The sequence below is a fragment of the Esox lucius genome, chromosome 16, assembly GCF_011004845.1.
Source record: "Esox lucius isolate fEsoLuc1 chromosome 16, fEsoLuc1.pri, whole genome shotgun sequence".
NCBI classification, from domain to species: domain Eukaryota; kingdom Metazoa; phylum Chordata; class Actinopteri; order Esociformes; family Esocidae; genus Esox; species Esox lucius.
Genome location: NC_047584.1, coordinates 23,006,736 through 23,034,576, shown reverse-complemented (window position 1 = coordinate 23,034,576; position 27,841 = coordinate 23,006,736). Strand labels below are relative to the sequence as shown.

The 27,841-nt window shown below is 39.5% G+C and overlaps 1 protein-coding gene across 1 annotated transcript; it reads left to right on the top strand.

Moving 5' to 3' along the window:
• Positions 1 to 1,720: 1,720 nt before the first annotated feature.
• Positions 1,721 to 27,332, top strand: LOC105016334 (interleukin-1 receptor type 1). The gene is made up of 19 exons (XM_020055002.3): positions 1,721 to 1,838; positions 2,460 to 2,544; positions 2,715 to 2,976; positions 3,115 to 3,286; positions 4,184 to 4,361; positions 4,554 to 4,646; positions 4,858 to 4,923; positions 5,028 to 5,160; positions 5,253 to 5,398; positions 15,275 to 15,349; positions 18,390 to 18,642; positions 22,030 to 22,210; positions 23,723 to 23,900; positions 24,017 to 24,079; positions 24,244 to 24,376; positions 25,624 to 25,769; positions 25,959 to 26,099; positions 26,282 to 26,449; positions 26,608 to 27,332. The coding sequence occupies exons 1-19, from the start codon at positions 1,821 to 1,823 to the stop codon at positions 27,099 to 27,101; spliced, it is 2,985 nt and encodes a 994-aa protein (XP_019910561.2). The 5' UTR covers positions 1,721 to 1,820; the 3' UTR covers positions 27,102 to 27,332.
• The last annotated feature ends 509 nt before the right edge of the window (positions 27,333 to 27,841 follow it).

The window sequence follows — 27,841 nt, the reverse complement described above, 5'->3', positions numbered from 1 at the left end:
CCCAACATTGCCCACCATCAAAATAACCTTATCCCAACAGTCAAGCATGGTGGTGGGAATGACACACCCTTTTAAATACCCTTTTTTGCTCACTTTGGAGATGAATATAAAGGTAAGAATAATTTCAGATGCTAAAGGGTGTGCAACATACCTGTCTTAACATAATGAAAAATGTAAAGTTGCGTTGAGGCACTCAGGTCATGTAATCGGGGAGCTAATATACAGCTCAGAAAGAAAATCCTTTCCAAAAAAGTGGAAAAGGAAGGTTTTGATAGAGGAACAGAAATGTTCAATTTGCAGTGTTCTCTTAATTTTAGCCCTTCTGTTCATCACTCAAAACCTTCCTTTTCAACTTCTTTGGAAAGGAAAGAAAAATTAATTTTTTCCGGAGCTGTACAACGAGTGATAAATATCTCATGTTCATAAGTTAGTCATGACACTACAAATATAGCTGAGATTGATCATTTGATCTTTCTCGAGATGCGTGTAGAGCTTGATTGTATTACACCCTGGAGTGTCAAAGATGCTTTCAATCCAATCTGACAGAGGTTGAGAGGATCTGCAAAGAAGACTGGGAGAAACTGCTCAAATCCAGGAGTGCAAAGCTGGTAAAGGCATACCCAGCTTTTACAGCTGCGATCACTGCTGAAGGATCTTCAAAGTAATGAATAAAAGGCTTGAAAATGTATCTACATGAGATATTTCAGTTTTTTATTTTCAGTAAATTGCACATATTTCTAAAAAGGTGTTTTCTCTTAATTATTACAGGTTATTGTGTGTAGATTGATGGCTAGAAAAGATTAATGTAATTATAAATAAAGTCTATACAGTAACAAATGTGGAGAAAGTGAAGGAGTACGAATACTTTCCAAAAGCCACTGTATATAAATATGAATATTTTTCAAAGAAAACCAAAGAACAGGCCACATGCTTTTCTGTGTAAGAAATTAAATATATACAATATATAAATATAATTGACATGAGGTTCCTTAGTCACATAATCAAAGTGCTATTAAACATTTTAACTTTAAAATAATTATGTGAAATTATGAAAAACAATTTGGGAAAAAAGTGTTTAATGTGTCTCCACCCTGTGGTGATCTGGGAGTTATTGAATATTAAAGCAATTTAAAAACATTCTGGGTATCAAAGAAAATATATATAAAAGAGCAACATGTATAATTATTTAACATGTGCAAATTTTTAACAGTTGGTTTGAATTTTCTAGGGGATGTGGTCAAAGACATTTTAATATTTATTTTATGCACATTATTGATGGCCCGTGACTAGTTACATTGACCAAATGGCCGGCTGCGTACTATCCAATGGCATGGATCTGTTTCGGCTTCTTTTGCTCATAAACATTCTCAATTGCTACTTTCAGGTGTTCTACACTAAAATGTGTTATGTCTTTGAAATATTTGTGGGCAAGTATCATTGTGGATGGAATGTGCATCTAGGTTTTAACAAATAAACATCTATCTGTCTAATAACTGTTCTTGTCTAATAACTGTTCAGGAATTTGAACCTAGGTCTGGTGTGTGCATATGTGTGTTTGTTTTGGTTGTGAGGAAGTGTCTTAGCAGTGTCTGCGGAACCGAGCTGCCCATTTTCATTGGGAAACGTCAGAAATTTCTGTGCAGAGTGGGAAAGTTTAAAGCTTGACTGAGGTTCCCCCAAGCAGCTAGTCAGATGGAGTGTCGCATATATAAGGAACAAACCTGACACTCAGAGGTCCACTCTGTCACTGCCTCTTCTTAACTCAGGTGCTGTGGACATACTAAAACACAGCCATTTTTACCACCTAAACACCCACCACCATGGTCTCCTGGTCAACAGTGAGTAGTTTTACATTTCTCTTACCTGTGTACATAGAGTAGGTGGTTTAAGCATTTTAGAATTAGGAAAACTTTAAAAACTTTACAATATAGTGTAGTAGATACTTAATAAAAATTTCTTTGCTACATGTTATTAATTTATTGATTTAATTTATAGTTTTTTTCCAGTGTAGACAAACATATTGTCCACTGCATTAAAGCATTATTACAATTGCACAATATATTTGTATATTTATAATAATCCCCCACAATCCTGTTTTTGGAGTGGGGGCATTTATTATATAAGTGTCGTCTAGAGAAACAGTATTTTTATTTGTATTAAATCTGCTGACATCAGATGTGGATAACCTTTTACTATGTCATTTAGTGAACTGAAACCATTACACACTTTTGTAATTCTTCTAGTAGTATAATCTAGATTGATACAGGGTTTTACCCTATGAGTTCTGTTTCATCATAATTACTTTGACAGTCACTTCTGGGTGTGTTCAAGGTGTAAATGTATCTACATACTATGATACACAAGACCAGTTTAAACATAGATATAGAGTATTATGAATGACCATGTGATTGAAGAAACACTGGATGTAAGCTCAATACATTATAATATTTTCCCTCCAGGATGCAGTGGTTGTCTTAAGTCTTCTCTCTAGACTGCTCATCATGGAATCTGCCTATGGACTGCAGTTTCCACTTCCTAAGATAGGTACAGTAAGTGTTTGGTCTTTCTTTAAATATTTCTGTCTTCCATTTTTTTTATCCGACTGTCTCTCTTGTTTTGCATCTGTACTGTAAGTAAATGCAAGTGATTGGTCTATGATTTATTCCTAAGATTATATGTATAACTGAGTTGATTGTATTGATTTGTTTGCCCAGGTGGTTGTTTCCAGGTTCATCCAGAGCTTAAGAAGTTCCATGTGCAGGGTGAAGCCGTGGTCCTGAGCTGCAATTCTTTTGAGAGAGTCCTTCAGAAACAATTCTTCCAAAAAAAAGTGGAGTATGTCATCACCAAGGTCAACAGGACAAGGGGCGTTGACGCTGAGGAAAAGGAAGAAGGGCGGGTCCTGCAGCGCGAGCGACAACTCTGGTTGCTTCCCGCTCGTACCTCAGACTCAGGAGAGTACTCGTGCATTTACAGGTGAATAAATAAAAGTCATTTCTGAAGGCTCAACCTTCAGTTACTTTTAATGTAATTGCTGCAATTGCTTCAACTTGTCTTAATTCCCTGTAGCGCCAGTGCTAAATGTGTCATGCTTTTTTCTGCTATCATTTTCAGAAATGAAACACTATGTGTAACTGGAAGTGTCACTCTACAAGTTTATGAGACCAAGCAAACTGGTATGGAGAAATTGTCCTACCTCTTCAGTACCAGAACAGGCCAAAACGTCTCAATCTTCTGTCCTCAATTAAGGGACTTCAACTGGACTGATGAAATAAAGTGGTATAAGGTGTGTAAAGTTCATGGAATAAAAGTTCCTTGATCTTCTAATTCATAGTACGTTTTCGCTGTGAAAAACAAAGATCCCTGGATCTGAAAAGTTTGCAATCCTTTAAGACATTTTATGAAATTCTACTTATTTTCCCATAGGGCAGATATTGAAAAAGATTGAACTTACTGCACTTTTTTTTTCATTTTGTCATGGGATGGAGAAAGCACTTTTTTGCAACTGTATACATTCTGCCATGACAAGTTCTGTTAGTAATTATATCTGAGTAAAAGTAACTTACAAAATCAATAGGGTTGCCTTGGAAGTCAGGGCCCTGGGCTTTTTGAATCTTCCTGCTGGAAGACACAACCTTCGATGGAGGCCCAGTTTCTGGACACTAGGTTAGACACTGAGCTCCAAAACACCTTGATAATCTTCAATTTATTAGATCAACTAGTAGTTTTTTAGCAGTTGTTCAAGATTCTGTTCTCAGCCATAAGAACAAATCAGACAATTTCTCTGTTTTTAATGGATAATTTATTTCTTTTTTGTACTTTTTTCCTGCGTAGTTGTAACACAAATCAAAGCACATGTGAACACAACTTATTTCCATTTCATCAAAAATTATTATATAATTATTTAAATATATAGCAAGGGGTGTGAATATTTTGGCCGCAGCTGTGTAAGTGCAGTGGTTTCACTGACCTACACATTTATAATTGAAAGAAAGCAGGCCTGTTTGTTGATGCTACTGTAGCTCTACAAGATGCAGAAAGAAAAATGAAAACAACCAAACCGTGGGGAAAGAGCTTTTAAAATGTGTTGGTTCTTGTGTAGAAGTGTGTTGAAACAAGCATGGTTGTACATACTTAACCTATTCCTAAACCTGTATTACTAATTGACATTTCTTCGACACAGGACTCCAGCTTGACAGCGCTTCCTATTGGCAGTGGCTTCTACCACAAGCAGAGCAGGAACCGAATACTCATCTCAGACGTGAGCCGCGCAGATCAGGGCCACTACACCTGTCAGCTCAGAGTCCACATCAACAACCACCACTACAAAGTCAGCAGGACCATCAAGCTCAATGTAAAAGGTGGAAGAATGCTTCATCTATGAACCCACTGACTGAGCTGTGGGAATTCATCTCTAATGTTCACCCGTCATTTGGCTCCATGTTTTACAACACACTCTTTGGACAGTCGTTATGCTGTTGACAGTTACGCTCTGTGCTAATGTGTTACAATGTTTTGTAATGGCGGTGTGTTTTGTGGATCGATATCTCCAGTGCCTGAACCAGTTCCAAACACAGAGCCTACTGGGCGTAACCCTGACACCACAGTAACCGCTAATCCAAAGCCTAGTCTCAGCACTGTGGAATGTGAGTGAATCATTAAGTTGCTTTAGAAACAAACGTCAGTGATAGTTCTTTACTGTTGTTTTGTTTTTTTTAACCCATATATATTCCAGTCATCCTAATCCCAAAACCATGCTGTAAATTGTTCAACGAGACAATTTGTTACTTTACTTTATGTTTATTTTTACAGGCATACTTATGCTTTCTATAATGCCTCTTTCATTCCATTGTTTAGCCCCTGCAGTTCAAGGTCCCAAGATTTTGGCCCCTGTTAATGGAACGATCTTTGAAAGTCCATTGGGTGAATCATATTTTCATTGTTGGTTTAACTGGAACACTTCTTTTTTCACTTTGACATGGCTCTGTGTGCTAATGTTACCACCCTCCCACTCCCCCCACATCCAGGCTCTTCTTTGGACATATCCTGCCTGGTTTTCACAGGGAGTCAGTCAGCTGATACCACAGTGGTCAAATGGCTAGTGAATGGCCAATCAGTGGAGTCGTCCTATCTAGGTAGACGGGCTCTGATGAGTAAGAGGTGATAATACACACTGAATGTGTTTCTATAATTGAAAATAACAGTATGTAATTTGCAAGCAAATGTATTAATGATGATTGATTTGGCTCCAGGGTAACCACAGTGGCTGGGAGTAATTACGCCGATGTGAAGTTGTACATTTTCGAGCTGTTTCAAGAGGACACCAGGGTGGAACTGAAGTGTGTCAGTCAAAACCAGGGAGGAAGACAGGAGGTCATTGCACAGTTCAGAATTGAAGGTAAGCACATTGTAACTAAAATGTAACAGACCTGTGGTATATGGCCAATGAACCATGGCCAAGGACTGTTCTTAAGTATGACGCAGCACCTGGTTACAGCCCTTAATATAATATGTTCGCAATATACCACACAGTCTCAAGATGTCATATTGCTGTAACGAAGCGATTTGAATTTTGAATGCTAATTGGTTGAAAGCTGTGATGGTCTCAATAAACCCGGTGGTTCAAACCAAGATTTGTAATTGGTTAAAAACCCTGGTATGTGAAGGTGTCCATTGTAGGTATGGAAAACCTTTTTTTTCCCCTAACCCTAACTTGGTTATTGGTATGTAATAGCTATATGGAAACTTATCAGTTTGTGCCATATGGGCAATATTTTATATCCAGACAGTCCACTGTCCATCATGGACAAACAACAACCGTTAGCCATGGTGTACATAATATACCACATCCTCTCGTAAACTTGAAATAATCCATTGAATAATTGACAAACACTATCTGAACCCTGTGTGTGTGTTTTTCAGACTCCATGTCCACATGGCTGATGGTGGGTGTAGCAGGGACTTTTTGTTTCCTTACAGTTGTCTCTGTTTTCCTTTACCTACTCTTTAAACCCAGAGGAAAGGCAGATTACATCCTGGCTCGACAGAACAGCACTTTTAGCTCCACTTCAAGCTCTGTGTCCTAAACTGCAAACACTGTTTTGTTTTCTTTGGTCTTGTTGTTGCACATGGATTATTTTTATTGAATTCCACTGATCATGAAATACCCTGGCAGATGTTCAATCTCATCCATGGTGATGGGCTGAATAAGCACTTTCCTACACATGTACACAAATGCAGATTTAATTATGTTTCAATAAATAAAATCCATTCAGTGGAACATGTTACCTTTATTTAAGAATATGTATTAAAAACATACTATGATCCATTTCTGAATAAGTATATGAGGGTGAGGTGACAACAACAATAGGGTACTTGTACGCTATGAACATTCTGCCATTCATCATCAATGACCTGTCATCCCAGCTTGAGCTTTTCTCCCAGGGATTCCAGAGTAATAACTTATATCTTTTTGGTTGTTGACACACTAATCCATGGTGACATTCAGTTTCAGTTTCTTGCTCTGGGCACAACAACAGATACTCTCCTTAATGGTTCAACAACTCAAACAAACATCATTTTTGTTACTGGCCATTGGTTAAATGATCAACTTCCCTTCAACTGTCATTGCATTTTATTTTACTATTAAGGCCTACATATGACAATGATGATCAATGCATTACTATTTTTGGTCAAATAAAATTAGACCAACTGTGTTAAAATAAGTCATACTGTGGCTGAACTACCACTTGATGGCAATACATAACAAGGGGATAAAGCTAATGCGCTCACACGCAGTGAAAGTAAAACATCCATACCTTTTCTCATTTCAACTGTGCTTCCAAATGCTAAATAGCTACAAACATGTCTATGATTAACCATTAATTAAAAGTGCAATCTTATTCTTACATTACATTTTCTTCATAGACAATATCACTCAAAAATTAGTAATCCCCCATCTTTCAATAAATGATTTGCCAGTGAGATTTCTGTACTTTTTGAATGTTTGAAAGCCAAATCAGTGGAGTCGTCCTATCTTGGTAGACGGGCTCTGATAAGCAAGAGGTGTTAATACACACTGATATGGCTCTATGTGCTAATGTTATATGACAATTATTTGGTAAAAGGTACAAACTAAACACACACAGTTGGCCACCCCCAGTTTGGAACCAGATTCCATGTCCCTCCCTGCGTTATTGCACAACACTGCATGTCTTTAGAGAAGGCCCCTTTCTTCAGATCCAGAGGAAATTGCAACACATTCTGGCCAGTAATAACTCTAAGCTACAGCAGAATGATGGGAAAATAGTGTTCTTGGCATTTCTTATTTGTATTCTTTCTGTTCTTCATTTGAGCCTTTAGGTTAAAATTGGAGATACATTTTTACAGAAGTCTAGCAGACAATGTTCACTGAGAAACCCCTTTCAAAGAACATGAACGTGATATGGATTTAAAACTGTTAAGGCATGGGACCAGAACTAAACTTCAGGTATGCTTTTATAACGTTAAGATAGGCTTTGGTGTGTACTGATATGCTTTTCCTGTCAGATCTGTAATGTTTTCAATGCATTTCCGTTTGAGTCACTTAGCAGACCCTCTCATCAGGAGCAATGTGCTACATGTGTGCTTGTCAGTGTTTACCTTTGAAGAATAGATGAGCAAAAGCCTGTGCGCATCTGTGGGTTTGTATAAACTTCAGGTTCCTCAGAAGCATATCTGTTGCTGTGGTTGAAGACACTTTGTGGCTCACGAAGTAGCAGATCCGGACAGAGATATAACACACTTTCTGAATTACAGCTGTACCTCCATGTGACTGGGGCTGTCTATAGAGAAAATACATATTTATCCTGCAGCTTGTGAACCTGATGCAGAGCTTGAAATCACACTCAGCATTTGAAACACATTTAACAGAAGTGTGTCCTAGGGGGTAAACGATTTGTTTAAAATAGGGAATTTGTACAGAGAGAGTTGTTATAAGATGGTGAGTAGGTAACACTAAGTAATAATAAGTAATTATTATTAAGTAATAAGTAATACTAATACTAGATTTTTTTTTGCCCTGTATTCCAGCACTGTGGATATTGAAGATACAATGACTCTGGGGTCAAAGTGCAGACTGTCAAGTTTTAATTTAACCTATTTTCATTGATATCAGATAAACCATTTAAAAAATGACAATACACTTTTTGTGTATCGAACCCCTAATTTAGGTTACAAAAAGGTACTTACACACACATTAGGTTTTGTACAATAAAGTAGTCATCTTTAGTACTTAACTGCGTATACTGTAATTTGCATGCAATCATTGCCTGAATTCTGTAACACATAGACACTACATCTTCCTGCTCTGCCAGATGTGTATTGTAGTGGTCTTCAGTTCCTCTTTGTCTCCAGGCCTTTAAGTCTTCAATACTGTCTTCAGCATGGGAATGACGTGCTTAATTGAATTCAGATTGGATGACTAAGTTGGTGAGACAATTACTTTCAACAAAAAAATAAACACAACACATACATATTGTTACTGAGTTATTTCCTGGTACAGCTGAAAGAGGGATTCACCCACAAAGCACACCTCTCCAGAGTGTCAGTGACCATTCATTTTGACATTTTGTGCAGGAATTCTGCATTTGTACAAATTCACAGTGTCTGGGTGGCTGGTCTCAGACTGTTTGGGTGGCTGGTCTCAGACAGACACACTGGTGAAGTAGCCAGATGTAGTTATATTTGGTCTGTGGTTGTAAGAACAATTGGACATGCTGCCAAATTCTCTAAAACATTTGAGGCAGCTTATGGTAGAGAAATGAACATTCAGTTTTCTGGCAACAGCTCTGGTGGGCAATCCTGCAGGCAGCACGTTCTCTCAACTCTTGAGAAATGTGGGATTGTGGGTGAACAAACAACACATTATAGAGTGACCAATTATTGTTCTTATGTAATAAGTTGTGCTTATGTAATAATCATGCTGATTATCACATTCTTGATATGGTATACCTGTCAGGTAGATTGATCATCACGGAAAGAAGAAATCTTTTAATGTACCAGTTGATTTTTGTTTGATATGCATTGACATTTCAGTGGTATTCATATTGTCACACAGCGGCAACAGACTCCAAATGCAAATGTTAAGTCTAGAATCAAAACTTGACATTCACAACTATCCTGTGCATTCACTAATGACACAAACAAAAACACCTGGCCAAGCAGAAACGGCCGCGAGGCCTATTGCTCAAATACATTTGACACCCTAAATATCAGGGACTATGTACACATTGTTTCTAATTCATTATTTATAGTATAATGAATACTCTTACAGAGTTTTCTGTACAGTAGCCTACCCTCTATATAAGGCCAAGTACCCCTTGTACAGAGTCAGGGATTGCTCTAGATAATGCTCATAGTCCCTGTCATGTAGCTTCAGTATCATTGGTTGAGCTGCATCCAAGAACTGCCTGCTGATGTCAGTTCAGGCGTCCACTCTAGGCTGGACAGAACAAACACCACCTTTCTCACCTTCGCAACTGCTACTCTCCAAATGTCAGTGACTTGGATAGGTCTGGATATATGAGGACATTCCCTCTGTTTTTGTTTATTATTTCTCCTGAACAGGTTAGTGATTAATTACATAAGTCCTTTTAACCATTGTTCATTGTGGGACTCGTGTTCCTTGAGGATTCAGGATGAAGCACTTCCTCTATTGGTGTTGTAATCTTGTTTCCTGTTTTCTTTTTATTGGTTGCAGAGCATTGTCTTAATGGTTTGGGCACTTTCCACAAATAAAATTCCTTCTTTGCTCCAGCGGACATAGATAAGACTTAAGATCTTATCTACACCATTTGCCTTAAGAATGTATGCAGACGTGTGGCCTTTTGTGACAGACACCTCATTTCAACCAGGAATGGAATTTAGACTGTTGTTTAGTGGGTTGGGCTGACAGTCTGACATAGGATTAGGGTTACGTTAAGGTTTAAATCAACAGATTATTTTTTTAGATGTTCTTATTAATAATTTTTGGGTTAGATTTCATGTGTAGTAGCCTGCTATGTTTTTTCCTCCAGACCAGATTTTCTAAATACGTTGACAGAGTGTGGGAGAGAAACCATACTTCACTTTTCCCCTCTGCCGGATGTGGTGAGGTTTAGAAGAAAAAGTCACCAGAGAGCCTCTTCAACATCATTACTGGAGTAAAATTCAATTTTTCAGGGAAAGGTCACAGGGATGGATCACCAAGTTTCAGACAGTTGAATGACTAATCATGATAATGGTTAATTCACAACGATGATTACAATGACAACATTGTTTACTGAGGAGATCTGTGCTATTGCTAGCTATGCCCAACCTCTGACATACTGCTGATGGATTGCTATTACATACATAGCTGATTTTTATATGCTGACGATTTTAAAATGTTTAAATGTATTTCTGGGTACATGTCCTAAAGGAAGAATATTAGTTTAACTGTAACTGTCTCTTTTTCTCTGACCTCTTTTTGACAAAGAGTTAAATGTAGAATTGTTGAGAGTGCTTGTTGTCTGTGATCTACACCTACAGTAGCTAGCAGGGTGTGTACCCTATCTAAACAAGTCAATGCTTAAGTTGCAACTATGGTTTCTTTAAGTCACAGTAGGTCACGCCCTTTTACATCATAGTCTTATAAGTTGCATGTCTGTATAGTGGTTCATATTTCTGGCTATGAATTATAATCCTTCAGCAACATTCAAATGAATTATTAAGTGGATTATAATTCTCATTTATGAAAATCTTGGCAGGCAGTTGTCATTGTTTTCATTAGTGAAAGTCCTGTTTGAAATTTAAAGTGGAAACTATCAACAACCGAAGCCCATTTAAACCTCAAATACCTTGACGTTTCAAATGTCCTGCATTCCAAAGAAGGTACTATTTAGAAAGTGACTATACAGGCTTAAACACTCTTAGTGGTTATTGTGACACACCAAGAAGTGTGTCACAACATGAATCAACTGGCAAGGGGGTAATGTGTTAATAATGGTAGATAAAGTCATATCTGGATTGTAAATTTGGGCAAGACCTATCATTGACCCTTTACAAATGGTCCCTTTCACTACTCGGTAACAGGGTGATGGAAGACCCCGGCTCTCCAGGATTGTTCAGTATGACTCAGGCGTTAAATCTCAGCAAGCGCAAAATTGCATTAGTGTTCATAAATACTTCATGCCACAGTTATAATCCTTCATGTATGCAGTCTTTAACCAACCCGTTTTCATTCGTAATGTTTTGTCAGTGTTGGGTATGAGGCGTGTTGTGTGCTAGCCACAAGAGAGTTCATGGCCTTAGTGTGAATGCTCTCTTTTTTTCCTCGTAATTTCTCATTTCTTTGGACATGTTGAAGGTGATGGTGAAAGTCCAAATGTTGTGTGTGTTTGGACAAACATTAATGCTTCACTGTGTACTCAGTCTAAACTAACGAAAACATGTCTGACTTTCTGTCACCACAAAGTTTATATTTCAAATTGCATGACAGCCAATACATTCTACCGTGTAAATTCAGAGGAACTGTACAGTAGCAAAGGTTTATATATAAAAAAAAAAATGAATGAATGAATAAGGGGTTGGAAATAAACTTGGAAGTTCACCACCTTTTTTAATTGTACAGTGAAACATCACTAGTGCCAGGGCCTATATCCACAAGGAACCCAAATCCCTTTTGTAGAAAATGACAAGAGAAAACAAGAAAAATCTCCAACCCTCAGTTTTTTGTGAGTCAGTCCTCTATCCTGCATTTTCCTCCTACACTAATTCCTGTCCTCTTCCTTCCCACGCTCCTTGTTGTCTGTGCCAGGTCCTGCCTGCACAATCCACCCCCTCATACTATTTTTAACCTCCACTTCCCATCAGAACAGGCTGCACAACTTGAGCTGTCAAAATGTCTCTTATTTTCTCTTATCTGGACTGTTCTTGGTTTAATTTTTTCCCCATGTTTTGATATGATTTTCTCTTTCCATCCCCCTAACCAAGACAACCAAGTATTGTACTTTAGCATGTTTTCCACAGAGTAGGTGCATTACTACAAATTACAATAATTTTAACCTAACTAATAAATTGTATCCATCCCAACTTTCGAACTTTAACCAACTGAAAATGCTTCATCATTCAGAATATGGACTATATGGTTGCACAATATAGAGAAAAGATGTGATGCTTGTGTTGGAGGATGGGATTGAAAAATTATTTTTGGATGAGTCAATCCCTACAAGCTGGAACCAGGCAGCTTGGCTTCCCCCAACCAAATTACTTCTAGGCTGCACTGTGTCACCACTCTAGCATCGGCCAACTATATTACTGGATAGTAACTCAGTGTTCAAGCTTTTGCTTTAACACTAGTATATTCCACATGATTCAACTAATCTACATCATACAAATCAGGCATTCATGGCAAGGGTTGGAGAGCAGGAGATTTAGGAGTCCAGATCAGTTGTTTCTAACCCCTGTAGATCATTCAATCTCAGTTGTTTTGTATCTTAGCGATACTCATCCAGTTAGTCATCCATTAGTAACTATCAGCAAAGTCATAGAGTCATCCCCAGTCAGTGAAATAACTAGACAGAAATGCACTTGAATATGTTGACTTATCAGCCCAAGTGCCCCGACTACCAGGGCTCCACCTCAACCCATACCAGTGCCCCTCCATGACCCATATCAGGGCTCCTTCTCCATAACCCATACCAGAGTCTCTCCATAATCTATGCAGGGGCCCCTCGGTCCCACTACAACCAATAACAAGGCCTGTAACTATTAGATATTAGACATATTTAGTATTATATACATCTCCGGGGGAAAAAAAGATGCAGTGATCTCTTAATTTATTCCAGCGCTGTATTAAACACAGTATATTTGTATTAGATTTTTCAATGAAGATGAGAAAATAATAATAATTAAACATAGCTGCAAGCAGCAATTAGGGGTCCAAGCAAACAGAGCACAAGACAAGGATTGGCCACGCAAGCCCAAGAGTAGGCCCAGCAATTCGATGAGCGTTTAAACAGATTTTCTGAAACAGCGCCCCACATGGCAAATCAGCACCACACACCACTGGCCTCTTTCGCATTTCGTTCTGACCACAGACACACAAGTTTGGTGACAATCGGATAAACGGATGAAATGCCCTCACTTCCTGTGGAATTCTCCGACACAGGAAGTTGTTGGCACATGACATATGCAGACCTCCCATGCACTCCATTCCGACCTCGGATACCAAGTTTGGTGACAATTGGACAAACGGTTGCTGTGAAACTCACTCACATCCTGATAGGCCACTTCGCTGCCATATTTGATCGGCTGCAATGGGCAAACGATTTTGCAAGTCAAAAATCCAGCATGTATCTTTTGTTAGGCTTTGCCTGTAGATCATCTCTGCCAAGTTTCTGGAAGATTGTACAAAATGTGTGACCTGTGAATATTTATTTTTGCTTTAACAGGAAGTTGAATATGGTGGAAATACATGATATTGGAGCTTAATGTTTCAAGAGGCAATTTTGTTTAGCATAATGCCAGTCACATTGTGAGATGTGATGTTTCCAAGAAGCACAAAGAGATTGCAATTTGAAAAGCTCAAGTTTGACAACACACTGTAGCGCCCCCCAATGGCCTATCTTGCCCAAACTTTTAGTGGTTGTTGGGCGCCTATAAGTCTTTCTATTCATCAAGTTTCATGGTGGTCAAGCATTTCTAAAAGCTTTAATTGATAGCTTGAATTTGATTGGCCCATGGTGGTCACATGGTTTGGAATGCCGACACCCTATTTGTTGTAGTACAAGAACCTAATGCACTCATGCAACTCACCCAAGTTAGGTTGAAATATCTGTTTGTGTTTAGGAGTAATGAGCCTTAGAAGTGGCTTTTTGGTATAGCGCCCCCATATGGCCAATTATTGCCAAACACAGCAGGCCTCCTCTGGTTCTCCTTCCGAACATGCGTAGCAAGTTTGGTGCCAATCGGACAAACGGACGCTGAGATAAAACCTCGGCTTCACCTCCATTTCTGATTGGCTGCAACGAGTGAACAAAAGTGCAAATAAAAAATTCATCAATTATCTTTTGTAACGCTTCGCCAGTAGATCATCTCTGCCAAGTTTCGGGAAGATAGGACAAAGTTTGTGACCTGTGAAACATTTTAGAGGTTTTTCACAAAATCGAAAATGGTGGAAAATCTAGCTAGGTGCAAACTAAAATGGTTGTTCAGCACGTGGTCATGCATCATATGACACTGGTTTCATGTCTCTAGGCCAATCAGAGCCTGAGTTATAAGCGTTTGAAAATCGCAACTTTGACCCGATGGTGGCGGTGGACGCATTGACCTATGGACACCAAAATTCGTCAAAAAAGATTAGCCAGTAGAAGTTGGTAAACTTGCAAAAACGGTGGTAGAAAGAGAGTAATAATAATAATAATAAAAACTAACAATTAAAATAAGATTCCTGCAGCTTTGCTGCTTGGACTCCTGAAAATATATACTGGCTATTATTTTTGGTGTTTAGAGCTATTTTGCAGATGTTGTAGTGTTCGAAGTTGTATGCTATGATTGTTTTCAGTCACACTTGTAAGTAAACATTTGCTAAATTACTTAATGTAAATGTAATTTTTCATATTTTACTTGATATAAAAGCACGTAATATTATTTTCACAACTGTTAGGCAATAACAATCCTTCAGATTATTCCGATTTTAATAAATTAGTACACGAATATGTTTTAAAATAATTACTACATAAATGAAAAGCAAAAAAAGAAAGCAAACGAGGCAATATAAAAAAAAAATCCAGTAATTTCAAAATGATTCTGTAATCAAAGAGAAATTCTATGAGGTCAAGGGGCAGTTTTACATGGGGAGGGGGTTGTCTTGTTTGAACGTGAGTTCTGGGGCGGAGGGGGGGGGTGCTTTCAATGACACTCATGTCTGGCCCTCTGCGTTCCGGTATCATCCTGTGGGCAGCCAGCATTTTGGTTTTTCTTCTTTCCAAAAGTAATTGGTTTGCTGTGGAGGCCTATGCCAGATTGCCTGTAGCTCTGGCATGTTTGTGCGGAAACAAAATTAGTCGATGGGGTTCGGGTCAATGAGAGGGATTTTAGTAGACGGTTGAAAAGAAGAATGATCCTTTTCTGTGATTGTTTCTTTTAGTGAGGATTTTGAACTGTGTTATTGCGTTCTGTTGGAATCAGTTGAAATGTTTAAACTTATCATTGAGGTTTGCTTTGATAATGAGTGACATGTACTGACATGTTGCCCTCTGTCTCTCTGTTGCAGCTATGGATTTAAGTCACATGTGGTTCTACTTCTTCTCCATTTTCTGTCTCACTGGCAGCTCCAGGGCAGTAGGAGGTGAGCATGGACTTTCAATACACAATCAGTTATTTAGTTTTAAAATTAATAAATAATGTTCTGAAGACAGCTAAAAGTACTGATTACATCTTGTAAAGGCCTTTAACAGCACGGCTACAACCTGAAATATGGCCCTTTGCGTTTTCAACTTGACTCTGCCCTCTGGCGGGGTTCCAAATATACTCTTAGCAACCCTACAAAGTCAAATCAAGAGATATTAGCACCATCCATGGAAGTGAGGACAAAGTAAATGAAAAAAAACTAAACATAAACAATGAGTTATATTTTGCAGACCCATATACTTTAATTTCAACGCAATAATTTCTCAAACACAAAACATTTTCTTCAGACCACAGGTTTACAGTTGGATTCAAGTCCAGGAACTATTATGGCCATTGTAAAACATTGATTTGTGATTCTGCAACAATTGCTGTTATATTGATTTAGAATTCGAGGGTCATTGTCTTGAAAAGTCCATCCACGGCCATGTCTCAGTCTCCAGGCAGAGGAAACCATGTTTGTGTTAAATATCCTGGCACTAAGTAGAATTGTTTATTCCAGTGATCTTAAAAACAGCCCCTGAGCAAAACAGCTCCAAAGCATCAATGATCCACCACCATATATTACTATGGGTATCAGCTGGTTTTCCTTGTATGCAGTTGCCTTTTGTCGCCAAACATGCATGGCATGCATGGCCAAAAATACAAATTCTGACCATAACACACGATTCCAATAAAAGTTTAAATAATGCTTGACAGTGTTCATGCATTGCATTTTGAGGATTAGGCTTAGAAAGAGCTTTGTTTGTGCTACTCTTCATTGCAGACTTGGAGGTGTCTAACTGTTGATTTTGAGACAAATAAAACCCCAATATTCCACTGAAGTGGGCTGTTCTGATACTGTGATACTTGAATTCTTCTTTGTCTCCCTTATCTTCCTCAATGTGAATGCAAGCAATAAGCATGTGTCCTCATCTTAGCAAATTTGCCATTGTTTCAGACTTTGAACATTTTCGATTATGGCCCTGGCTGTGCTTAGTGGTATTTTAAACTGTTTTAAAATTTATTCATTTTAAGTCCTTTCCCTGATCTGTGTAGGTCAACATTCGTCTATCTCCCTTCAGCTGAAAGCTCTTTGGATCTACCCATGGTGATGGACAAAGGGATTTTACATGCATGCAACCTCATATTTATATCCCCGGGGAACAGGAACAGGGTGAAAGGCATCAACACAATTCCTGGAGGCTGAGACCCACTATAAATCACTGAATTCCATTACAGATGACACTTTGGCATAATTATAAATAATCTTTAGTCGTGCCAGTACTTTTGAAACCTATGCTTTTGCTGAAAGTATCTGGCTCCCCTTTTGTTAAAGGCCAAAACATGACTCATTGTTCGTGTTGTAATTTTTTTTTAAACTACTTCTTGGATTTCATTATATCTATGGACTCTTCTGGGTTTACAAATGTCTTCAGGAGGTCGATGCACTGGTGTCATGGTAACCGTAACACCATCAAGCTAGTCTGGTAACCTATAGAAATAAGTCGGATTGCAGGTATTAAGTGAGCAAGACTGTGGGAGGAAGTTTAAGTATTTCTTCATGTTTTTCAGAATATTACCATTCATTATCAGCGCAAGATTGAGACTGCTACTCCAGTAAACACATGGTGAAAAACAAACTTCCTCTCACAGTCTTGCTCACTTAATAGCTGCAATTAGACTTAATGGTGAACTTGTTGGTGAACTTCTCACTTGTTTGTGATTTAATGTTAGCATTAAATAATTTTAACAGTGTTTCACCATATGTTTTGCAGCACACCCACCTTCTGAAGGCAAGGCAGGTTTATTTGTGTAGCACATTTCATACACAAGGGCCATTGAAAGTGCTTTGCATTATTAGGCAAAAAAAACAAAAAAACATCAGACATACTATAGAATTTTTTTTGCATGAAACAGTATAAAATGAAAACTGAACATTGAAAATAAAAAGCATATCAATAAAACATCTAATTTAAGAGGGATGAAAGATTAAAACATGAATGAAATGCAGTAGATAACAAATCGTTTTTAGCCTAGATATATAAGTGTCTTATAGGGTTAGCAGACCTGAACCTGATGACCTGGGGGGTCTAGAAGGTTCTTACTGAGAGGGCAGTTCTGAAATGGAATGAGAATCTGAACCACTGAGTGATTTATAGATAAGTGGAAATATCTTAAAATCAGATACAGGAATCCAGTGCAGAGGCCTATTTGATGTAATGTATTCATCATTCTTAGTTTTTGCCAGAACTTGAGCATAGTAGTTCTGATTGAGCTACAATTTACTCAGGGCATTCACGGGGAAACCTGAAAAATAGCCGTTACAGTACTCCAGCCTACTGGAGAAGTGAGGATTCATTTTTCTAGATCTTGTCTGGACATGAATCCTCTAATTCTATCTATCTTTTTAAAGGCGAAAATATACTGATTTTGTTATAAATGTTATCTAGCTATTGAAATACAATCTATAATTACCTCAAGATTTATAACTTGGCTCAAGTGCTGGGACCTGTTTCAGTTATATCACTAGCCATGTCATCTCATCCCAAATGTACTCCAAATAATTTATAAGACTGGTTTTGTTGATGATGGCCAGTGTTTGGCATGTCTATTCATGATTATTCATATGTTCTGTTTGGCTTTGGGGCAATGGTGCTCTGTGTATGAGTACAACTTGTCCCTACTAGTCACATGCATTACTTACATTTCTGGTCATCATATTCTGGCTGGTGGTAATGGTTGCTTCAATCTTTTGCATTCAAGGTGCATGTTCATTCCTGTCTGACATCAGTGTGATGTAAACGGGAAACGTTTATGGGCATGTATCTTGAAGTTCTGAAAGGTTGATAATTTCTCTAACAACTCTGTCTATGGAGCTACTGCAAGAGATACAGCAATCATCATCATTATCCCATGGTTTTATTGTAGTGCACCTTAATGGTTGGTGTTGCATCAACAGTCTGTGTGCCGTCGTCACTGTATGTACTCTTTGTGTTCAGAATTCTGTAAGGACTACGGAGAAGAATTTGATAGGGTCTTTTCAGTCCCTGGTGATGCTGCCATGTTAAATTGCACCCTGCGGGCACCAAATGTCTTCAACTACACCATCGTCCCCTATAACATCTCATGGTACAACTCAAAAACATGGAGAGAGCTGACAAGGGAGAAGGGAAAGGTTGTTGTGCAGGGGACAACATTGTGGATTTTTAACATTGAGATGGAAGACGCTGGGTACTACGTGTGTATTATAAGGTAGGGTATATACTGTACTTAAGTGTGATGTGTGTAGTATGTGTGTATGTATGCACATACTGTATATGGCAGGTGAAAAGGGACTTTATTAAGCTATTTAAACGACTTAACGTGTATACAACCGCGTATGGAACACCAAAGGGGTCAGAATTCATGCATTCAGAACGCTGTTGTTTAGTGCCTACGGGTGTTAAGTAAACGCCCTCGCCTGTTAAATAAGCGCGTGCGCCTGTTAGCAACGCCTGTTAAACTAGCGCGTACATTTGCGTCTGTAAAGGTAACGCCTACGCCTGTTAAATAAGTGCCTACACCTGTAGTCAACGCTTGCTAAAGTAATGCATGCGCATGTTAGCTTAACGCCTACAACTGTTACCAACACCTGCTAGATAAATGGCTTACAGGTGCTAGATAAACGTTTGTCTGATTTAATATGCAACATTTACCACCGTAGCATGCTCCTCCTTCTATTATGTAAATATAGTACTCACTCTTTACTATTCATGAGTCTGAAGAACGCCAGCTAGTTTTGCTAGTCTTCTTCTGAGTAAAAAATGAGACGATTCAACTCGGTTACAGTAGCTAGAGTAGAATTTACACTATATAAACTAATTGTTCAAATTCTACTTTAAGAGTTTACCAACGCCATATTTTTCATCTGTTGGACATAATTAACAGAACTACTCACCCCTGAACACCCGACGCTAAGTATTATTAAAATGCCTTATCGCCGTAATTGTTGTAGCTACAACACGGATAGCAGGGTTAGAGGCTCAGCTTCAGACGCAAATGTCAGGCAAGGATGTTAGTGTAGAAATAGAAAAAAATGCATCTGTTCCACCAGGAAGAAACGATAGTCTTGTTAGCCCTGCAGACGGGCATGAACTTTCGCTTGGTCACTGGAAAGAAATGCCATCGACCACTTAAATCTGAGTCTTTGCTAAATCTAACTGAGACTTTCCCCACTGGATTCGGAGTCAAGGCCCGAGCCCTCTTCGGAGGAGAATGATCGGCAGGCATGTTCTACCGGTGGCCTTGGAAAAACTAAAAACTTTAGTCATCTGCGATTCCATTACCCACAGTATTAGACTAAAGAATCAGCCGGCGATCGTACACTGTTTATCAGGGGGTAGAGCCTCCGACGTAGCTGCAAATCTGGGGTTGGTGCTAGCCAAGTCTAAAACTGGCAATTATAGAGAGTACAGAGATATTGTTATTCACATTGGCACCAACGACGTTAGGATGAAACAGTCAGAGGTTACGAAGCAGAACATAGCATCAGCGTGTAAACTAGCTAGAAAGATGTGTCGGCATCGAGTAATTGTCTCTGGCCCCCTCCCAGCTAGGGGTAGTGACGAGCTCTACAGCAGACTTGCGCAACTCAATCGCTGGCTGAAAATAGAGTTCTGCCAGTCGCAGGAGATAGAGTTTGTAGATAACTTGCTCTCTTTTTGGGACTCTCCCAGAAAAAGGGCCAGGCCTGATCTGCTGAGGAGCGACGGACTCCAACCCAGCTGGAGTGGTGCTCTTCTTTTATCTAGGAACATTGACAAGAGTCTCACTCCTATAGCCTCACCATGAGATAGGGTGCAGGTCAAGCCGTAGACTGTTAGCCAGCCTGCTAGCATAGTGGAGTCTGTCGATAGCATAGAGTAGTTAGTACAGCTTTACCTATTGCCACTGTGACTCGTTCCAGGTGGAGAAAAGTTAAACAAGGTAGTGCTAACAAAAACAACCTTATCCCAGCAAGCAACACGCCAGTGGCCCACCGGCGGCCCACTAGCTTTTTGCCGCTGCGGCCGCCAAGCGTTTCTGCAAAGCGTTTCGGCCAGCGGGCAGCCGTTTTTTTTATAGTGCGCGTCGCAGTCGGGCCGCCGGTGGGCCGCTTTCATGACAATGCCTTCTAACAATACCCTGATCAACGGCCCGACGGCGGCTAGCCGCTTTTATGCAATAAACCCAGCGGGATGCCTCACGCCCCAATATTAGGTTTTATTTATAATAATCCTTCATAATAATTTTGGTCATATCACAAATGACAATCAACTGAATAAAATCGAAACAATTTATTTCAAATAGCGCAAGATGCATACAAAAACATGCATAATACAGCAAGCATACAAAATAAACATGTGCAAATGAATTGAAATAAAATGTTACAAAATCAAATAGTGCAAGAAAACCTGTCCAGTAACAGATAGTAAAATTACAGTATTTGAATGTGAAAGTACAAAATAAACATAATACAATACAAAATAAACAAGGGCTAGAATGGCAGTAATATATATAAGTATGACCTACCAGCAATCAATAGTTATTGAATATCAGATACATCAGTGCAATAATGGCCATTAGTTCATGAAAATATTATGGTAAGCAATGGCGAGATGTGTTTACTGTATATGTCTACACAAAGGTCCTTTACAATAGTTTGCAATAGTGCAATAGTCAAAGTCTATTTTATTTATAAACTACCAGTGTTGACCAAAATTCTGTACACTACGATTTAACAAAATTAAAATAAATCAAATAATCAGTACAAGAACCCAAAACGCCATTCCAGCAGGAATTCCCGGCCTCTGCCGCATTTCCCTTTTCTGCCTATAAGAACTTATGGTTGGACCTTCTCTAGTTAATTTGCCCAGCAAGGCATGTACAACAGCTGTCCTCGTAGTTTTTTTTAACTTTTATTTACTGTATACCTTTTTCTTACTTTAAGTTGAGAAACATTGACTGCTTTGGGATGAAAACCATTCTTTAAGAGTCCACACACTGTGCTAGACAATAAAATGTTGAATTGTCTAGTTTTTTTCTCAGGGGAAGACTAGCAAACTAGCTAGCTTTCTTGAGAGTCCTGAATAGTAAAGAGTGAGTACTATATTTAAATAATAAAAGGAGGGGTATGCTGCATATGAAAATCAGACAAATGTTTATCTAGCACCTGTAAGCGTTTATCTTGCAGACGTTGGTGACAGGTGTAGCCGTTAGATTAACAGGCGCACGGGTTACTTTAGCAGGCGTTGGCTACAGTTGTAAGCGTTTATATAACAGGTATAGGCATTACCTTAAAAGGCGCAAATGCACGTGTTAGTTTAACAGGCGTTGCTATGACAGTCGACTGAACGTGTATTCTGACGCGTCGCGTATACGGGTATAGGAAGGCGTATACATGTATACACGGTTGCATACGCGGTGGTCGTGTAAATAGCTTATTAAAGTGCCTTTTCACCTGCCATATACTGTATGTACGATATCTGTGTGACTGTATATGTATGTATGTATAAATGTAGTACATTTGGTATCTTTCCTTTGATCAACAGAACACCTTCTGGGTGCATGTATGTGTAAATGTGTGTGTTGTAAATTTGGTATGTTTCCTTTGATGAACAGAACACCTTATGGTTGCTTCAAGCAGTCAAACATACTGATTGTGAACCAGACCATCCCAGACAAATGTGGTCGTCCTTATACCACAGAACAGGTACTGACAAACAAGGCCAATGATAAACTGTCCTGCCCATTGACTCAGCACATCAGGATAGTGGACAACTACACCATCCAGTGGTACAAGGTAAGTCATATGCAGTTAAATGTCAAGAACAGTGCAGTGTGTGTTGAGAGGGGGAAACTAAGGCAAGCCTATTGGAACTATTTTCAGTCATTCAGTCTGTCTCTGTATTCTTGATTAAAAAAAATACTAAAAACTATTTGGTCACAGTGTTATAGTTTTTCCAATACATTTCCATACAGAATTAACATAAGTCTTAATGGGCTGAACATAGTGAATACTGTGTACACATTGTTTTACTTACACTCACCTAAAGGATTATTAGGAACACCTGTTCAATTTCTCATTAATGCAATTATCTAATCAACCAATCACAGAGCAATTGCTTCAATGCATTTAGGGGTGTGGTCCTGGTCAAGACAATCTCCTGAACTCCAAACTGAATGTCAGAATGGGAAAGAAAGGTGATTTAAGCAATTTTGAGCATGGCATGGTTGTTGGTGCCAGACGGGCCGCTCTGAGTATTTCACAATCTGCTCAGTTACTGGGATTTTCACGCACAACCATTTCTAGGGTTTACAAAGAATGGTGTGAAAAGGAAAAAACATCCAGTTTGCAGCAGTTCTGTGGGCGAAAATGCCTTGTTGATACTAGAGGTCAGGAGGAGAATGGGCCGACTGATTCAAGCTGATAGAAGAGCAACTTTGACTGAAATAATCACTTGTTACAACCGAGGTATGCAGCAAAGCATTTGTGAAGCCACAACACGCACAACCTTGAGGTGGATGGGCTACAACAGCAGAAGACCCCACCGGGTACCACTCATCTCCACTACACATAGGAAAAAGAGGCTACAATTTGCACGAGATCACCAAAATTGGACAGTTGAAGACTGGAAGAATGTTGCCTGGTCTGATGAGTCTCGATTTCTGTTGAGACATTCAGATGGTAGAGTCAGAATTTGCCGTAAACAGAATGAGAACATGGATCCATCATGCCTTGTTACCACTGTGTAGGCTGGTGGTGGTGGTGTAATGGTGTGGGGGATGTTTTCTTGGCACACTTTAGGCCCCTTAGTGCCAATTGGGCATCGTTTAAATGCCACGGCCTACCTGAGCATTGTTTCTGGCCATGTCCATCCCTTTATGACCACCATGTACCCATCCTCTGATGGCTACTTCCGGCAGGATAATGCATCATGTCACAAAGCTCGAATCATTTCAAATTGGTTTCTTGAACATGACAATGAGTTCACTGTACTGAAATGGCCCCCACAGTCACCAGATCTCAACCCAATAGAGCATCTTTGGGATGTGGTGGAACGGGAGCTTCGTGCCCTGGATGTGCATCCCACAAAGCTCCATCAACTGCAAGATACTATCCTATCAATATGGGCCAACATTTCTAAAGAATGCTTTCAGTACCTTGTTGAATCAATGCCACATAGAATTAAGGCAGTTCTGAAGGCGAAAGGGGGTCAAACAGTATTAGTATGGTGTTCCTAATAATCCTTTAGGTGAGTGTATATTCCACTATCGCTACCTTTCAAGGGGAATTCTACATTTACTCTTTCAGGACTGCAAACCCATTAAAAACAGCAACCCACAGAGGGGCAGGTTTATGACGTATGAAGAGAAACTTTTAATAAAGGATGTCTGCCCAGAGGACAATGGGTCCTACACCTGCACCATGACCTTTAACCTGGAAGGACATAGAGGCAGGATTTCAGAGACTATAGATGGTGCAGTGAAAAGTGAGTATTGTTGGCAATGTAAAAATATATTTTTCATAACGACAGATCTAGGATCAGTTTATGAAAATTTAGTAAAATCTTTACCTCTGCCTTTACATTACATGTCATGATTTCAGTGTTGTACAGCCTGGATCCCTTAGTAGATGAACCTCTCAATGATAGCGTCAAAGCTGATTTGGGTGAGTAAGCCACAATAAAACTTACCGACACATTCATAACTTTTTACTACAGTCCTAAACAAGTATTCAGGTTACTTATATTTGATAAGTACTTTATGTGGAGTGTACTGCACGAGGAAGCATTTTTACGTTATTTCATTTCTGAATTCAATGTTTGCTCGTAGGTTTTCCCCTGAGGAAGAAGTGTCGGGCATTTGTTCCAGGTTTGGGGGAACATACGGAGACTCTTATCTGGATGGCTGAATGGACATTTATTTCTGAAAACAACTCATATGACATCTATCAGGAACCACAAATGTAGGTGGAGTCTGCAACACCACAATTCACAAAGACTATTTACTAGATATTTACTGGATATTGCAGCTAAGAAACTAATGGGATATCACAAAAATAAGGAGTTTCAACAAATACACATTTCAAATATTTTCAAATTTGTACCAATGAATTTAGAATGAAAAAAATATATATATAAATTGAGTTCAAATGATCGTCCTTGAGATGTCCTAGAGCTGTCTGTCTGTCTGGACAAATGAAGTGACCAGGCAAGAAGGGCCTTGTTCAGGGAGATGACAATGAATCCAATGGCCACTCAGAGTTTCATTGCAGAGATGGAGTAACCTGCTGGAAGGACAACCATCTCTGCAGCACTCCATCAATAAGGCCTTTATGGCTAGACGGAAGCCATTTCTGAATAAAACAGCACTTAAAGAGTGCATGAACAATAAAATTAACTTGTCTGATGAAACCAGAATGGAACTATCAGGCCTGAATGCCAAGTTCTACATCTGGCAAAAACAAGTGAAGCATGGTGGTGTGAGCATCATGCTATGGGGATGCTTCTCAGCAACCGGGACTGGGAGCCTGGCCAAGATTAGGTTAGGTTGATTGGAGCAAAATACAGAGGTCCTTGAAGAATATGCAAAAGACCTCAGACTGGGGCAAAGATTAATCTATCAGTACAACACTGACCCGAAGCACACTGCCAAATCAACACTGGAGTGGCTTCATGACAAGTCTGAACCTTGGACAAGTCTGAACCCACTGAGTTTCTGTGGGAAGACCTGAAGATCGCAATTCACAGATGCACCCCATCCATTCGGACTGAGCTTGAGGGGATCTACATGGGAGTAAATATCCAAATTCAGTTGTCCAAACCTGGTAGATACATCCCCAAGTCGTAGGGTAGGAAATGTGTGTTACCCTTCATCGGCCCAGGACCGAAACATTTTATTTACCTTTTACATCACCTATTTTGTTCAGTTTGTGAAATACCCAATGGTTTGAAAAGAACGAAAACCAATATGATTTTTCAACTTCACACACACTGATTTCATAATTTTGTTAGTGACAGAAGTATTCTGTATCATCCAGATGGATTTTCTAAAATATATATATAGTGTTGGTATCATATGTACTGTATACAATTAAGTATTAATGTACTATAAATATTCTTCCAAAATAGTCTGCCATTTTATAATTGTGGACCTGATGGTTTGATTCTTTGTTTATGGAGTGGTAAAATATTTTACGTCTCCCCCAACCAGTGAGAGGAGAGACAAGGAAGGTGTTTGGTTGGAGCGTCTTTTGAATTTTCCAGTGGTGAAAGAGGAATATCTTTACATCAACTACACGTGTCATGTCTGGAGCTACAGAGAATATCGTTCAGCATACTTCACACTACTGCCTACAGGTTAGACGATACTGTCTGCAAGATAAGATCAAGGTGTTAAAAATGGTTTCCCCTGTCCTATAAACTTGTTAATACTGTGTGCGGTACAAGGTATAACCACTTTGCAACCTCACCACAAAAATCAAAAACAGGTTAAAGAATCCAAAACAGTTGGCTTGACGTAATGTAAGAAATCTTCTTCCTGCACAGATTCAAAAAACCTGCTCCCTATTTGGATTCTACTAACCGGTCTGTTGATGTTTACTGGTAGTGCATTTATCTATCGTCGCTTCAAAATTGACATTGTGCTGATGTTTAGGAGGATGTTCCCGTTTCTCTACACAAACACAGGTACGCAACGAGACATACTTTACCACACACACACTATATATTGCAATACTGTGTATCTATAGACATATTGTTTTATGAACGTTGCAGTTTTTTTCAACATTGCTATTTTGCTGTGTCAAACATAACCAAGCCTCCTCTGTTGGGCCATGCAATCATTTTCACTTATCTCCTCCATATGGCAGACTCTGATGGGAAGGTATATGACGCATACGTCACATACACAAGCCTGTTTGGGGGTGAGGTCAGTGGTGAGGCAGAAATGTTTGCCCTCCATATGTTGCCCCAGTTCCTGGAGGGGAAGTGTGGCTACAAGCTTTTCATCCTGGGCCGGGACAGCCTACCAGGGCAAGGTAAGACATGTGGCTGACTGAGGGAAAGTATCATAATACTGCATTAGCCTTCTGTGGTAAAACCTTGACATTAATGCACAAGACATCATGAATCTTTCAATAGCTATTTTCCCTTCTCTATCCACCTTGTCCTTCTCTCTAACTCGCTCTCCCTTTAGCCATAGTCGATGCTGTAGAGGAGAGCATTCAGGCAAGTCGGCGCCTCATCCTGGTCTACTCTGGTACTACATTCTGTAGTAGAGGCCACAGTGACAAAGACAGTCCCGTGGAAGCGTGGCAGAGCTTCGAGCGGGAAACGGCCATGCACCGTACTCTTCTAGAAGGCTCCCTGCAAGTGATCCTGGTGGAGTTGGAAGAGATTACTCCCACACAGCTGGCCTTTTTCCCTGAGTCGGTGCTCCACCTCCGGAGGCGCCAGGGCGCTATCTGCTGGTGGAAGAGCAGCAGGGTGAGGCGGAACAGAGGGTTAAAATGTGGGGGATGTAGAGAAGTGAATGAGGGGGAGGACAGGAGAGGGGAAGTGGCATCGGCCTCTGTCTTCTCACCCTCTCTCTCTTCATCCTCACGCTTCTGGAAGGAACTGAGGTATTATATGCCTGTGAGAGGCAAGAGGATGAGCTGCCCTGAGAAAAACAGCCTACTGATTTTGTGATTGAACGGACGGGCTGCTGGGCAAGATTGGAATTTTGTGGCCTTAAGGACACTCAGGACACTAAGGACTCCCAGGATGCCTGGACACCCAGGACACTAAGAACAATCAAGCAAAATTACATTACTCCTAAACAAAAAAAAAAAACAAGAAATGACTGTAGAAAAGCAATTTAATAAAGCTTGTGGCCTCATGCCTTAGTGACTAAGAAGTGATGGCCAACCTCTTCTCCTACCCTATGTTTGTGTGTGTGTGTGTGTGTGTTTGTCCTCAAACTAAACTTTGGTCTACCAGCTGTTGAAGGCAGATAAATAAGTCTACCAGCCACTTACATTTTCAATCAGCACAATTTTAAACATCTAATACCACAATGGCCCAATGAATACTAAGTACAACTGTGTACCGTAGCATAGTAAAGTACGGCCTCTTGTTGATACTGTATTTATGAATTTATGAGCCAAAACATTATGACCAATAACGTTGAATAACGTTGATCATCTCCTAACAAGGGCACATGTCAGGTCTGAGTAGATTTGATGGTAAGCAAAAAATCAGTTCTCATAGTTAGCATGTTGGATGCAGGAGAAATTGGCAAAAGTAAAGACCTGACCGATTTTGACAAATTGTTATGGCCATATGACTGGGTCAGAGCATCTCTGGAACAGCAAGGCTTGCGGGGTGCTCCCGGTTAGCCGTGGTGAGCACCTACTGACAGTGGTCCAATGAGGGACAAACCACATACT